At 45.1% G+C, this 12221-nt stretch overlaps 1 protein-coding gene across 1 annotated transcript in view; it reads left to right on the top strand.

The window, feature by feature from the left end:
• LOC141984410 (cytochrome P450 2K4-like) overlaps nt 1–12221 on the top strand; it is a 40188-nt gene that overhangs the window by 8554 nt on the left and 19413 nt on the right. Inside the window, exons 4-5 of the mRNA XM_074947455.1 lie at nt 545–705; nt 8529–8702. Coding sequence (XP_074803556.1) covers nt 545–705; nt 8529–8702 — 335 coding nt within the window. The remainder of the gene's footprint in view (nt 1–544; nt 706–8528; nt 8703–12221) is intronic.

Genomic DNA, 12221 nt, shown 5'->3' on the forward strand with positions numbered 1-12221 from the left:
AAACCTGGACGAATGGTAACCTTAACAGAATCACACTTCCAGCGAATGGGTACAATCTATGCCCAGGGAGTGAGCCTAGAGGCTGAAGAAAGAGACAGTGCCAGAAGACTCTCAGAGCTTAAAACATCACAGAGCCAGCAGATGGGCCCAAACCCAGCAGCTTGGTGAGTGTCGCGAAAAAGGACTTTTGGCCTATGACAACGGTTAAGGCCCTAGGCTGGAACTCAGGTAGAGCTGGGGTCAATGCCTGAGTCTGCCAGTCTTCAAGAAAACCACTTAATCTTTGCTTGCCTCATTTCTCTATCTGTAAAATGGGAATTAATAATAATTCTTGTCTCCACCCTTTTTCCTGTTTATTTAGGTTGTGAGCACTTTGAAGCAGGGACTGTTTCTCACTATGTGTATTTACAATGTCTATCACAACGGGGCCATGATCTTGATTTGCCGACCTCTAGGTACTACTGTAATAGAAGTACATTGTAATAACTCACTATTAACCACGCTCTTTGCACAATCTCTTCTTGCATTTGAACACTGTTTTTAGGAAAGCCCTTTGAGATCACTACAATTATAAATGCTGCAGTGGCCAATATCATTGTGTCAATATTACTTGGAGAACGGTTTGACTACAAAAACCCCACCTTCTTAAGACTACTAAGTTTGATGAGTGAAAACATCAGGCTGGCTGGAAGTCCATCAGTTACGGTAATTCTGGTGATTTTAAAGTCACTATTCAAGTGCATGCAGTACTCACACTGTAACTGTGTGCTGTGTACAGTATATGACATCAAATCATTTCTACCAATCAGAATAGTCCAACAAATTAGAGGGTGATACATATGTCTATCTAGCTATACGCCCCTACGCTTACCATCATATTAAGTATGTGTCTGACAGATATTTATGGATTTATCCTCACAACATCCATGTGAAATATTATTTTCCTCATTTGACCGATGGTGAAATGAGGCCCAGAGAGATTAAGTGACTTGCCCTAGGTTATGTAGGAAGTCAGTGACAGAGCTGGGAATTGAACCTACCTCTCCTGGATCCACACGTAGTTCCTTAATAACAAACCCATTAAACCTGTCTGAGAATAATTCATTTGAAGTACAGTGGCAGTTGTGTATCAAGTCTGGAGGACATGAACCAAACTAGGTCTGAAATGAATTCCTTAGTAGTTCATATATTTCCCAGCATGGTGGTAGTGGAAACACAGGTAATATCCTTCTGCTCCAGAAAACTGAGTGTTTCAGTTCCCAGAGTACCAGCACCTCTAATCCCCTCTAGTCTCTCTGAGCACAGCCCCTCTAGGTCTCATGCCCTAGACCATCACCTGCCTCTCAAGATGGAATCCTGGAATTCGCCCACTCTCAGACTAGGTCCTAGGTTGCACTCCCCTGCTTAACAACCACGATCACTCCAGCAGCAGGTCTGACCTATGCAGAGGCCTTGGGTATTGGTGCATCTTGATTCATTGATCATAGATTCCAAAGTGAAAGGGTCCATTGCAATCATCTAATCCGATCTCCTGTATCGCCCAGGCTGTCGAACTCCCCCCAAATAATTTCTAGAGCTGATCTTTTAGAAAAATCATCCAAGCTTGATTTAAAAATTGTCAGTGATGGAGAATCCACCACAACCCTCAGTAAATTGTTCGTGGTTAATTACTCTCACTGTTAAAAATGTACACCTTATTTCCAGTCTGGATTTGTCTAGTTTCTGTTTCCAGCCTTTGCATCATATTATACCTTCTCTGCTAGACTGAAGTCCCGATTATCAAATATTTGTTCCCCATGTAGCTACTTATAGTATGTGTGATCAAGTCACCCCTTAACTTTCTCTTTATTAAGCTAAATAAATTGAGCTCCTTGAGTCTATCACCATAAGGCAGGGTTTTCTAATCCTTTAATTGTTCTTGTGGATCTTCTCTGAAATCTCTCCAATTTTTCAACATCCTTCTTGAATTGTGAAACCAGAACTGGACCCAGTATTCCAGTAGTGGTCATACCAATGCCAATTATAAAGGTAAATAATCTCTCTACTCCTACTCAATATTCCCCTGTTTATGCCCAGGATTCCCAGGATTATATTAGCTTTTTTGGCCACAGCATCACACTGGGAGCTAATGTTCAGCTGATTCTCCACCCCCACCCCCAAATTTTTGTTACAGTCACTGCTTCCCAGGAGAGAGTCCCTTATCATGTAAGTATGACCTACATTCTTTGTTCCTAGAGGTATACATTTACATTTAGCCATACTAAAATGCAGGGCTGTACCTAGGGCGGTTTGAGGCCTGGAACAGAAGCAAAAGCTCAGGTGGAAGGGGCGGGGCTTGGGGTAGGCTCCCCCAGCCAGCGGTCCACACACTGCCCATGTGGCACTGGCCAATTGCGCCAACCCGCAGGGCTCCCCAAATCCCCTAGGGACAACTCTGCTAAAACCCATAGCACTTGCTTGCGTCCAGTTTACCAAGCAATACAAATTACTCTGACCTCTTCATTATTTACCATTCCCCCAGTTTTTGTGTCATCTGCAAATTTTATCAGTGGTGATTTTATGTTTTCTTCCAGGCCACTGATAACAATGTTAAATAGTGTAGGGCCAAGAACCGATCCCTGCAGAACGCCACTGGAAGCACACCTGCTTGATGACAATTCCCAATTTACAAATACATTTGGAGACCTCTCCATTAGGCAGTTTTAATCCATTTAATGTGTGCCATGATAATTCTATACCCTTCTAGATTTTTTATTACAATGTTGCGCTGTACCAAGTCAAAGGCCTTATAGAAGTCTAAGTTTATTATTATTACCTTTATCAACCAAATTTGTAATCTCATTAAAAAAAATCAAGTTCATTTCACAGAATCTATTTTCCATAAGTGCATGCTGATCTCCATTAATTACATTACCCTCCTTTAATTCTTTATTAATCATGTCCCACATCAGCTGGTCCACTATCTTACCTGAGATCAATGTCAATTATCCGAGTCACCCCATTCACCCTTTCTAAAAATTGTCAAAACATCTCTGCTTGTGGCACACAATAATTTAGTCTCATCCAGGTTATTGGGCTCAATAAGGGGTAACTGGCTGGGGTTTATAGTGGCCTCCCATGTGTAGAAGATCAGACTAGATGATCTGGTGTCCCTCCTGGCCTATGTCTATACCCTGCTGTTCTGTTCCCTCCGGGGCAATGACAGTAGTAATTAGCAACCAAAAAGCCTCCTTAGAAGAAAGTATTATTTATTTAGAACAAAAAGCAATTCAGAGAAAACCAATCTTAAAAACAAATGTTTAGGACAGTGACGAAGCTCCTCCATTCCCGTCTCTTTCTGGCAAGTCTTTCAGTGGTTCCCCAGCTGTGCCCCAGCTCAGCTTTTTTTTCAGCTCGGCTTCCACAGCTCTTCGTCATGTTGTTTTCGGGCAGCCTCGTTTTCGCTCGCCTTCAGGTGTCCATCTTATTGCTACTCTGGTGATGGAGTCAGTTTCCATCCAAAGCACATGGCCAATCCATCTCCAATGCCTCTTGCTCATATCTTCTTGGCTGCACTGTGTGAATAGATCCTGGTTTGAGATTGTTCGGGGCCGAAAGATATGGAGGATTTTTCTGAGGCAGGTTAGATAGAATGAAGACAACTGGGACATGTGTCATACTTTGTCATTCCCCAGCATTCTGCACTATAAAGTAATGTTGAAAAGTCTCCTGTATGCATATCTAATTCTTCCCTAAGGCTGTCCATGCCCTGGGCCCAATTCCTTCAGACTCTTCCACAGAACCTGTCAGTATCAGCCTGCCGCCTTAGAGTAGTGACCCCCTGGACAGCCCCTGGTGACTGACCACCCCCTACCTCATCAGAGATTCAGAGAGCTTAAGGCCAGAAGGACCATAAAACCATCTCGTCTGACCTCCAGCATATCACAGAACATTAAATTTCACCCAGTTACCACTGTGTTGAGCCCAATAACTTGGGTTAGACTAAAGTAGTGGTTCTCGGCCCACGGGCCACTTGTGGCCCAATCAGCATGCAGCTGCAGCCTATGTGACACCCTCAGGACCACACAGGTAGGATATCTATTGTGTGGATGCAGCCCACATAACACATAGAGAGCTGCATTTGTGACCCACAATGGTAAATAGGTTGAGAACCACTGGACTAAAGCATTTAGTCCAGTTTGAGGCGCAAGTGGTGTTCTCGTCCATCCTCCCCGTGGAAGGAAAAGGCCTGGGTAGGGACCGTCGAATCGTGGAAGTCAATGAATGGCTACGCAGGTGGTGTCGGAGAGAAGGCTTTGGATTTTTTGACCATGGGATGGTGTTCCATGAAGGAGGAGTGCTGGGCAGAGACGGGCTCTACCTTAAGAAGAGAGGGAAGAGCATCTTTGCGAGCAGGCTGGCTAACCTAGTGAGGAGGGCTTTAAACTAGGTTCACCGGGGGAAGGAGACCAAAGCCCTGAGGTAAGTGGGAAAGCGGGATACCGGGAGGAAACACAGGCAGGAACGTCTGTGAGGGGAGGGCTCCTGCCTCATACTGAGAAGGAGGGGCGATCAGCAGGTTATCTCAAGTGCTTATATACAAATGCACAAAGCCTTGGAAACAAGCAGGGAGAACTGGAGGTCCTGGTGATGTCAAGGAATTATGACGTGATTGGAATAAGAGAGACTTGGTGGGATAACTCACATGACTGGAGTACTGTCATGGATGGTTATAAACTGTTCAGGAAGGACAGGCAGGGCAGAAAAGGTGGGGGAGTAGCACTGTATGTAAGGGAGCAGTATGAATGCTCAGAGCTCCGGTACGAAACTGCAGAAAAACCTGAGTGTCTATGGATTAGGTTTAGAAGTGTGAGCAACAAGAGTGATGTAGTGGTGGGAGTCTGCTATAGACCACCGGACCAGGGGGATGAAGTGGATGAGGCTTTCTTCCAGCAACTCGCAGAAGCTACTAGATCGCACGCCCTGGTTCTCATGGGTGACTTTAATTTTCCTGATATCTGCTGGGAGAGCAATACAGCGGTGCATAGACAATCCAGGAAGTTTTTGGAAAGCATAGGGGACAATTTCCGTGCAAGTGCTAGAGGAGCCAACTAGGGGGGGAGCTTTTCTTGACCTGCTGCTCACAAACCGGGAAGAATTAGTGGGGGAAGCAAAAGTGGATGGGAATCTGGGGGGCAGTGACCATGAGTTGGTCGAGTTCAGGATCCTGACGCAGGGAAGAAAGGTTCGCACCAGGATACGGACCCTGGACTTCAGGAAAGCAGACTTCGACTCCCTCAGGGAACGGATGGGTAGGATCCCCTGGGGGACTAACATGAAGGGGAAAGGAGTCCAGGAGAGCTGGCTGTATTTCAAGGAATCCCTGTTGAGGTTACAGGGACAAACCATCCCGATGAGTCGAAAGAATAGTAAATATGGCAGGCGACCAGCTTGGCTTAACGGTGAAATCCTAGCGGATCTTAAACATGAAAAAGAAGCTTACAAGAAGTGGAAGGTTGGACATATGACCAGGGATGAGTATAAAAATATTGCTCGGGCATGTAGGAATGAAATCAGGAGGGCCAAATCGCACCTGGAGCTGCAGCTAGCAAGAGATGTCAAGAGTAACAAGAAGGGTTTCTTCAGGTATGTTGGCAACAAGAAGAAAGCCAAGGAAAGTGTGGGCCCCTTACTGAATGAGGGAGGCAACCTAGTGACAGAGGATGTGGAAAAAGCTAATGTACTCAATGCTTTTTTTGCCTCTGTCTTCACGAACAAGGTCAGCTCCCAGACTGCTGCGCTGGGCATCACAACATGGGGAGTAGATGGCCAGCCCTCAGTGGAGAAAGAGGTGGTTAGGGACTATTTAGAAAAGCTGGACATGCACAAGTCCATGGGGCCGGACGAGTTGCATCCGAGAGTGCTAAAGGAATTGGCGGATGTGATTGCAGAGCCATTGGCCATTATCTTTGAAAACTCGTGGCGAATGGGGGAAGTCCCAGATGACTGGAAAAAGGCTAATGTAGTGCCAATCTTTAAAAAAGGGAAGAAGGAGGATCCTGGGAACTACAGGCCAGTCAGCCTCACCTCAGTCCCCGGAAAAATCATGGAGCAAGTCCTCAAGGAATCAATCCTGAAGCACTTACACGAGAGGAAAGTGATCAGGAACAGTCAGCATGGATTCACCAAGGGTAGGTCATGCCTGACTAATCTAATCGCCTTCTATGATGAGATTACTGATTCTGTGGATGAAGGGAAAGCAGTGGATGTATTGTTTCTTGACTTTAGCAAAGCTTTTGACACGGTCTCCCACAGTATTCTTGTCAGCAAGTTAAAGAAGTATGGGCTGGATGAATGCACTATAAGGTGGGTAGAAAGTTGGCTAGATTGTCGGGCTCAACGGGTAGTGATCAATGGCTCCATGTCTAGTTGGCAGCCGGTGTCAAGTGGAGTGCCCCAGGGGTCGGTCCTGGGGCCGGTTTTGTTCAATATCTTCATAAATGATCTGGAGGATGATGTGGATTGCACTCTCAGCAAATTTGCGGATGATACTAAACTGGGAGGAGTGGTAGATACGCTGGAGGGGAGGGATAGGATACAGAAGGACCTAGACAAATTGGAGGATTGGGCCAAAAGAAACCTGATGAGGTTCAATAAGGATAAGTGCAGGGTCCTGCACTTAGGATGGAAGAACCCAATGCACAGCTACAGACTAGGGACCGAATGGCTAGGCAGCAGTTCTGCGGAAAAGGACCTAGGGGTTACAGTGGATGAGAAGCTGGATATGAGTCAGCAGTGTGCCCTTGTTGCCAAGAAGGCCAATGGCATTTTGGGATGTATAAGTAGGGGCATAGAGAGCAGCTCGAGGGACGTGATCGTTCCCCTCTATTCGACATTGGTGAGGCCTCATCTGGAGTACTGTGTCCAGTTTTGGGCCCCACACTACAAGAAGGATGTGGATAAATTGGAGAGAGTCCAGCGAAGGGCAACAAAAATGATTAGGGGTCTGGAGCACATGACTTATGAGGAGAGGCTGAGGGAACTGGGAATGTTTAGTCTACGGAAGAGAAGAATGAGGGGGGATTTGATAGCTGCTTTCAACTACCTGAGAGGTGGTTCCAGAGAGGATGGTTCTAGACTATTCTCAGTGGTAGAAGAGGACAGGACAAGGAGTAATGGTCTCAAGTTGCAGTGGGGGAGGTTTAGGTTGGATATTAGGAAAAACTTTTTCACTAGGAGGGTGGTGAAACACTGGAATGCGTTACCTAGGGAGGTGGTAGAATCCCCTTCCTTGGAAGTTTTTAAGGTCAGGCTTGACAAAGCCCTGGCTGGGATGATTTGATTGGGGATTGGTCCTGCTTTGAGCAGGGGGTTGGACTAGATGACCTCCTGAGGTCCCTTCCAACCCTGATATTCTATGATTCTATGATTCTATGATTTCAGTCCCGAGGAGACTAAACTGTTGTGTACCACAGGCAGAGAACAGGAGAGACCAAGGTGCCCCCAATGCCTGAGGCCCCTGCTGTGGCATGGAAATGATGAGGTAGGACCTGCCCAATTGATCCTAAAAGGTGACTCTCGGCTGCCAAGGAAGGTGAAATCCCACGCTTCTTAGAGGCCTTTTATATGTTTAGTGTCTCCCAGCTCCCATCCTAGCAGAACAAGGCCTGAGGGAGGAGGCAATATTCTTGAAGCCAGCAGTTTGGTCCATTGTCCCTTAAGTCTGTACTAGACTGTTCTTATCTCAGATGCCATTGTGTGGCTTCCTTGTTTGTCCTTCCTATAACCCCTATTGAATTCAAGCATTATAGTTTATAACAAACATTCCCCTACACTAATATGTGTTATACAGTCCATCTAAATAACTAGGATACAAGTCCGTATTCATGGATTCTCCTACAGGATTCATAATATTTATTCCGTTTCAGCTCTCCCTTCTGTCACACTGAGTTTAAAAGAGAATCTGTATTAGCAGTAGAGCTGGCTGAAAAATGAAATGAGACTTTTGAAAAAAAAATCATTTACTTGTGTTTTTTTCTGTACAAATTTGACATTTCAAGGTTCTTTTTGACAAGCTCTGGTTAGCAATATAGAGCCTCTGAGATACAGTTGAGCAGTTCTGATTCCATCCAGTGGAGGGCAGTAGTTACACATACACACTGTTCAGATTATTACAATATATACAAAATACCACTACTTAATCTACCTTCTGGGATACATGTTCAAGTGATAGAAAATTCATGATTGCTTGGTGGCACAATGCCAAAGGTGAAAGACCCAGGATGGACAGCAGCCTAGGAATTCTTGCCCCATCCTGTGCCTCAAGACAGGCGGGGCCTCTGAGGATATGGGGCTTGTTAGCTGCTCGTACCCCCAAGCACAGCATATAATCTTCCTGTGCCTCAATTTCCTTATCTGCAAAATGGGCATAACGACAGTCACTTGCTTTTATGAATTGCTTTTAGATCTTTGGCAGATAAGTGCTATAATAAGTGTTAAGTATTCTCATTACTTATTTTTGCTTACTCTGCCATCTTAAATTCTTTCAGCTATATAACATGTGCCCAGCCCTTGGATTTCTACTCAGGAATTACAAGATTCTTTTGCACAACACAAGAGAATTGCATTCTTTTATACGGCTTACTTTCATAGAACGCCTCAAAGAACTGGACAAAAATGATCAGAGAAGTTTTATTGATGCATTCCTTGTAAGACAGCAAGAGGTAATTATGATTGCTGCAGACTTGTATGTTTCCTTTTCATATTTTATATTTAAAAACATATTTGCGTGGAAATTTAGCATTGGTAAAGTATGCACCTAACAAACTAGCAGAGTTGAACAAAGAGCTTGCTATGACTAATGTATACAACAAATTTTGGCCCCAACTTTGCAATAAGAATTGCATGGGTGGAACACTTGGCCAGCATGGAGTCCCACTGTTTTCAGTAGTTCAGGAGGTCTACCTATGCAATTCTTGCAGCAACCAGGGATCAAAATCTCTTTCATTGCTAGTTGAATATCCCTCAGTTAATTGCAATTTCCTCAAATGTATTCATTGTTTGAATTTGCTTGACAAATGTCTTTCCAAATGTTTACTTGGAGAATCCAGAAAGATTCAAACTTCTAACTGTTTTGGTTACTTGTGATTGGCCAGATTAGTCACATAGTATTTCTTCTATTACTATTTTATTATTACAATAGCACCTAGGAGCCCTAGTTATGGGCCAGGACTCCATTGCGCTAGGCAGAGTACAAAAGACAGAGTAAATAGACAGTTCCTGTCCCAGAGAATTTACAGTCTAAGAATAAGACAAGAGATAACAGATGGATATGGAGATGTGAGGCAATGTGGACATGGGGAAGCACAGGGAAACAGTGAGACAATATTGGTCAGCATGATAGGCCATGGTCTCAGTAGATCAGTGGCCTAAGTGCTGCCAAGCTTTCTGTAGGTATCACAGGAAAAGAGAGTTTTAAGGAGGGATTTAAAGAAGGACAATGTGTTAGTTTCAGAGATGCTTGTGGGGAGCTCCTTCCAATTGTTTGGGGCAGCACTGGAGAAAAGAGCTGACTGAGGGAATATCTGAGCCATTAGTGATTATCTTTGAAAAGTCATGGAAGACGGGAGAGATTCCAGAAGACTGGAAAAGGGCAGATATAGTGCCAATCTAGCCTGGTAAACCCCCAGACTGAGGCCTTGGTGAAGACCTACAGAGGTACTGGGGCTGCAGAGGTGTAGCCAGGGGATAGGCAGAGGCAGCTGGTCCTAACCCCTTGCCAATGATGAGTGGCCATTACACTGCAGTGAGTGTAGGGGTTAGATGATGACTGGCAGTAGCCACTGAGGCAAGGTGGGTTTAGAGGGTTGGGGGGTTTCCCTGGGAGGAGAGACCCAGAGTGGGGGTACTGCTGGGGTAGAACCCCGAGGTAAAGGGGCACTGGGGTCCGGGAGGGACATGGGGCCTCAGGCAGGTGAGATACCGGCCAGCAGAGGGCGCTCCAGAGCTGGCATTGAGCTAATTCCCAAGACGACCAGCAGGAGACGCCGCGCCGGTGAGTCATCACTCTGCTACAGGTTGGACATTAGGAAAAATTTCCTAACTGTCAGGGTGGTTAAGCACTGGAATAAATTGCCTAGGGAAGTTGTGGAATCTCCATCATTGGAGATTTTTAAGAGCCGGTTAGACAAACACCTGTCAGGGATGGTCTAGATAATACTTAGTCCTGCCTTGAGTGCAGGGGACTGGACTAGATGACCTCTCGAGGTCCCTTCCAGTCCTATGATTCTGTGAAAACACTAGAGCGTGTGTTTGAAACTGTAACACCTGGGCAATGGAGGCTGGTGTCATTAGTCAGTTGGAGCCAGGACTCGACATCTTAATAGTGAATGAGAGATGATAGGCAGGGTGGGAAATGGTGATGAAGGGCCTTGAAAGTGAAGACTTGATAAATTTGAAAACTGGTCCAAAATCAATAAGATGAAATTCAATAAGGACAAAATCTGCATTTAGGAAGAAAAAATCAAAAGCAAAAATACAAAATGAAGAATCACTGAGTAGGCAACAGTTCTGCAGAAAAGGATTTGGGGGTTATAGTGGATCACACATTGACTGTAAGTCAACACTGTGATGCAGTTGAAAAAAAGGCAGATGTCATTCTGGGATGTATTAACAGGAGTTAATGTGAGAAGCAAGTGATAATTGTCCAGCTCTGCTCAGCACTGGTGAGGCATCAGTGGGAGCACTGTATCCAGTTTTGGGCACCAGATGTGAACAGAATGGAGACAGTCTAGAGGAGAGCAACAGGATGGGGAGGCACTGATCGGCAGGGCCCGCTGGCCCGGGAGAGAGCTGCTCAGCACCCACCTTCTTTTCCGCATGGGTGCTCCAGCCCCGGAGCTCCAGCCCCGGAGCGCCCACCGAGTTGGCGCCTATGTATGGAATCCCTGTCATTGGTGGTTTTTAAGAACACAGTTAGACAAACACCTGTCATGGATGGTCTAGGTATACTTAATCTTGCCTCACCATGAGGCAATGCACTAGATCACTCTTGAGGTCCCTTCTGACTCTACATTTCTATGATTGTCTGTTGGAAGCAATCAGAAGGGGAAGCCAGTGGAGGGATGCAGAGAGGGGTGTTTCCTTGGGCAGAGGGGCAAGCAGGCCACATTGAAATGCATTTTCTATGAATAGTCTTGCCAGGAAATGTCAGTATCTCAAATATTTGCAGAAAGGTTGGTATGCTTGGTCAAAAGGAACCGAATTTCCTGTGGATTTTTTTGTTTGTTGCTGGATTATTTCCCAGCTGCCCAGACGTGTATACAATTCACGTGCATCACAAAAGAATGAGAGAATGAACTACAAATAATGATAAAGTATAAAAAGAGCAAAAAGAATAGGGCGTGATTATGGCTTAATGGGTCAAGCAATGGAGTGGGACTTGGATGATTGCTGGCTCTGCCGCTCATCTCCTGGGTGACCTTGGATAAGTCATTTAGCTTCTCTGTGCCTCCATCTCCCTAGCTATAAAATGGGCATAATGGCATTTGCCTCCATTATAAGCACTTTGAGATCTACTAATGATTGTTTATGAAATAGGTATTAATGTTATTAAGAGTCCATTCGCATTGCCACTGAAGCCTCTAGAAAAGATACAACTGACACCAAGAAGAGCAGAATCAGTGCCCAGTAGGCTTTGCATATGTAACCTTTACTGGCCAGGACTAATTCAGTGCAGAATATTTCACCATCATAGTGTTACAATAATCACCTGTCCTGATCTCCATTGTTTGTTTAGATGCATGAGTACGGATGGTTGATTGTGCAAGATGGCAAGCTGCACATGTGTGTCTCTGAGTTTGGACTCAATCACATATGGAGTAATTGTCCTGAGTGACTCAGTTAGGTCTGGAAGACCATGGATTGAACTGTACTCAGCATGTTAGCTTCCTAAGCCTGTGGCACTCAGGCTGGTTGTGGCTGCATAGGAAAAATACACTTCTCTATGAGCTTGATTGTGGAAGGTGATGAGCACTCTAACTGCGATCCAGTGAAACACTTAAAACATGCTTAACTCTAAGCATATTCCTGATTCCTGGCATCAGTGGCTGTACCCCTGTGCTTAAAGTTAAGCACATGCTTATGTGCTGTGGTGAATTGGATCCAGAGTGCTGAGCACTTTTCAGGACTGATCCTTAGTAGAGAAGATACCTATATGTTTCTGAGGGCATCTGATCAAAGCC

The sequence above is a fragment of the Natator depressus genome, chromosome 3 (genome assembly GCF_965152275.1).
Source record: "Natator depressus isolate rNatDep1 chromosome 3, rNatDep2.hap1, whole genome shotgun sequence".
In the NCBI taxonomy this organism is placed as follows: Eukaryota; Metazoa; Chordata; order Testudines; family Cheloniidae; genus Natator; species Natator depressus.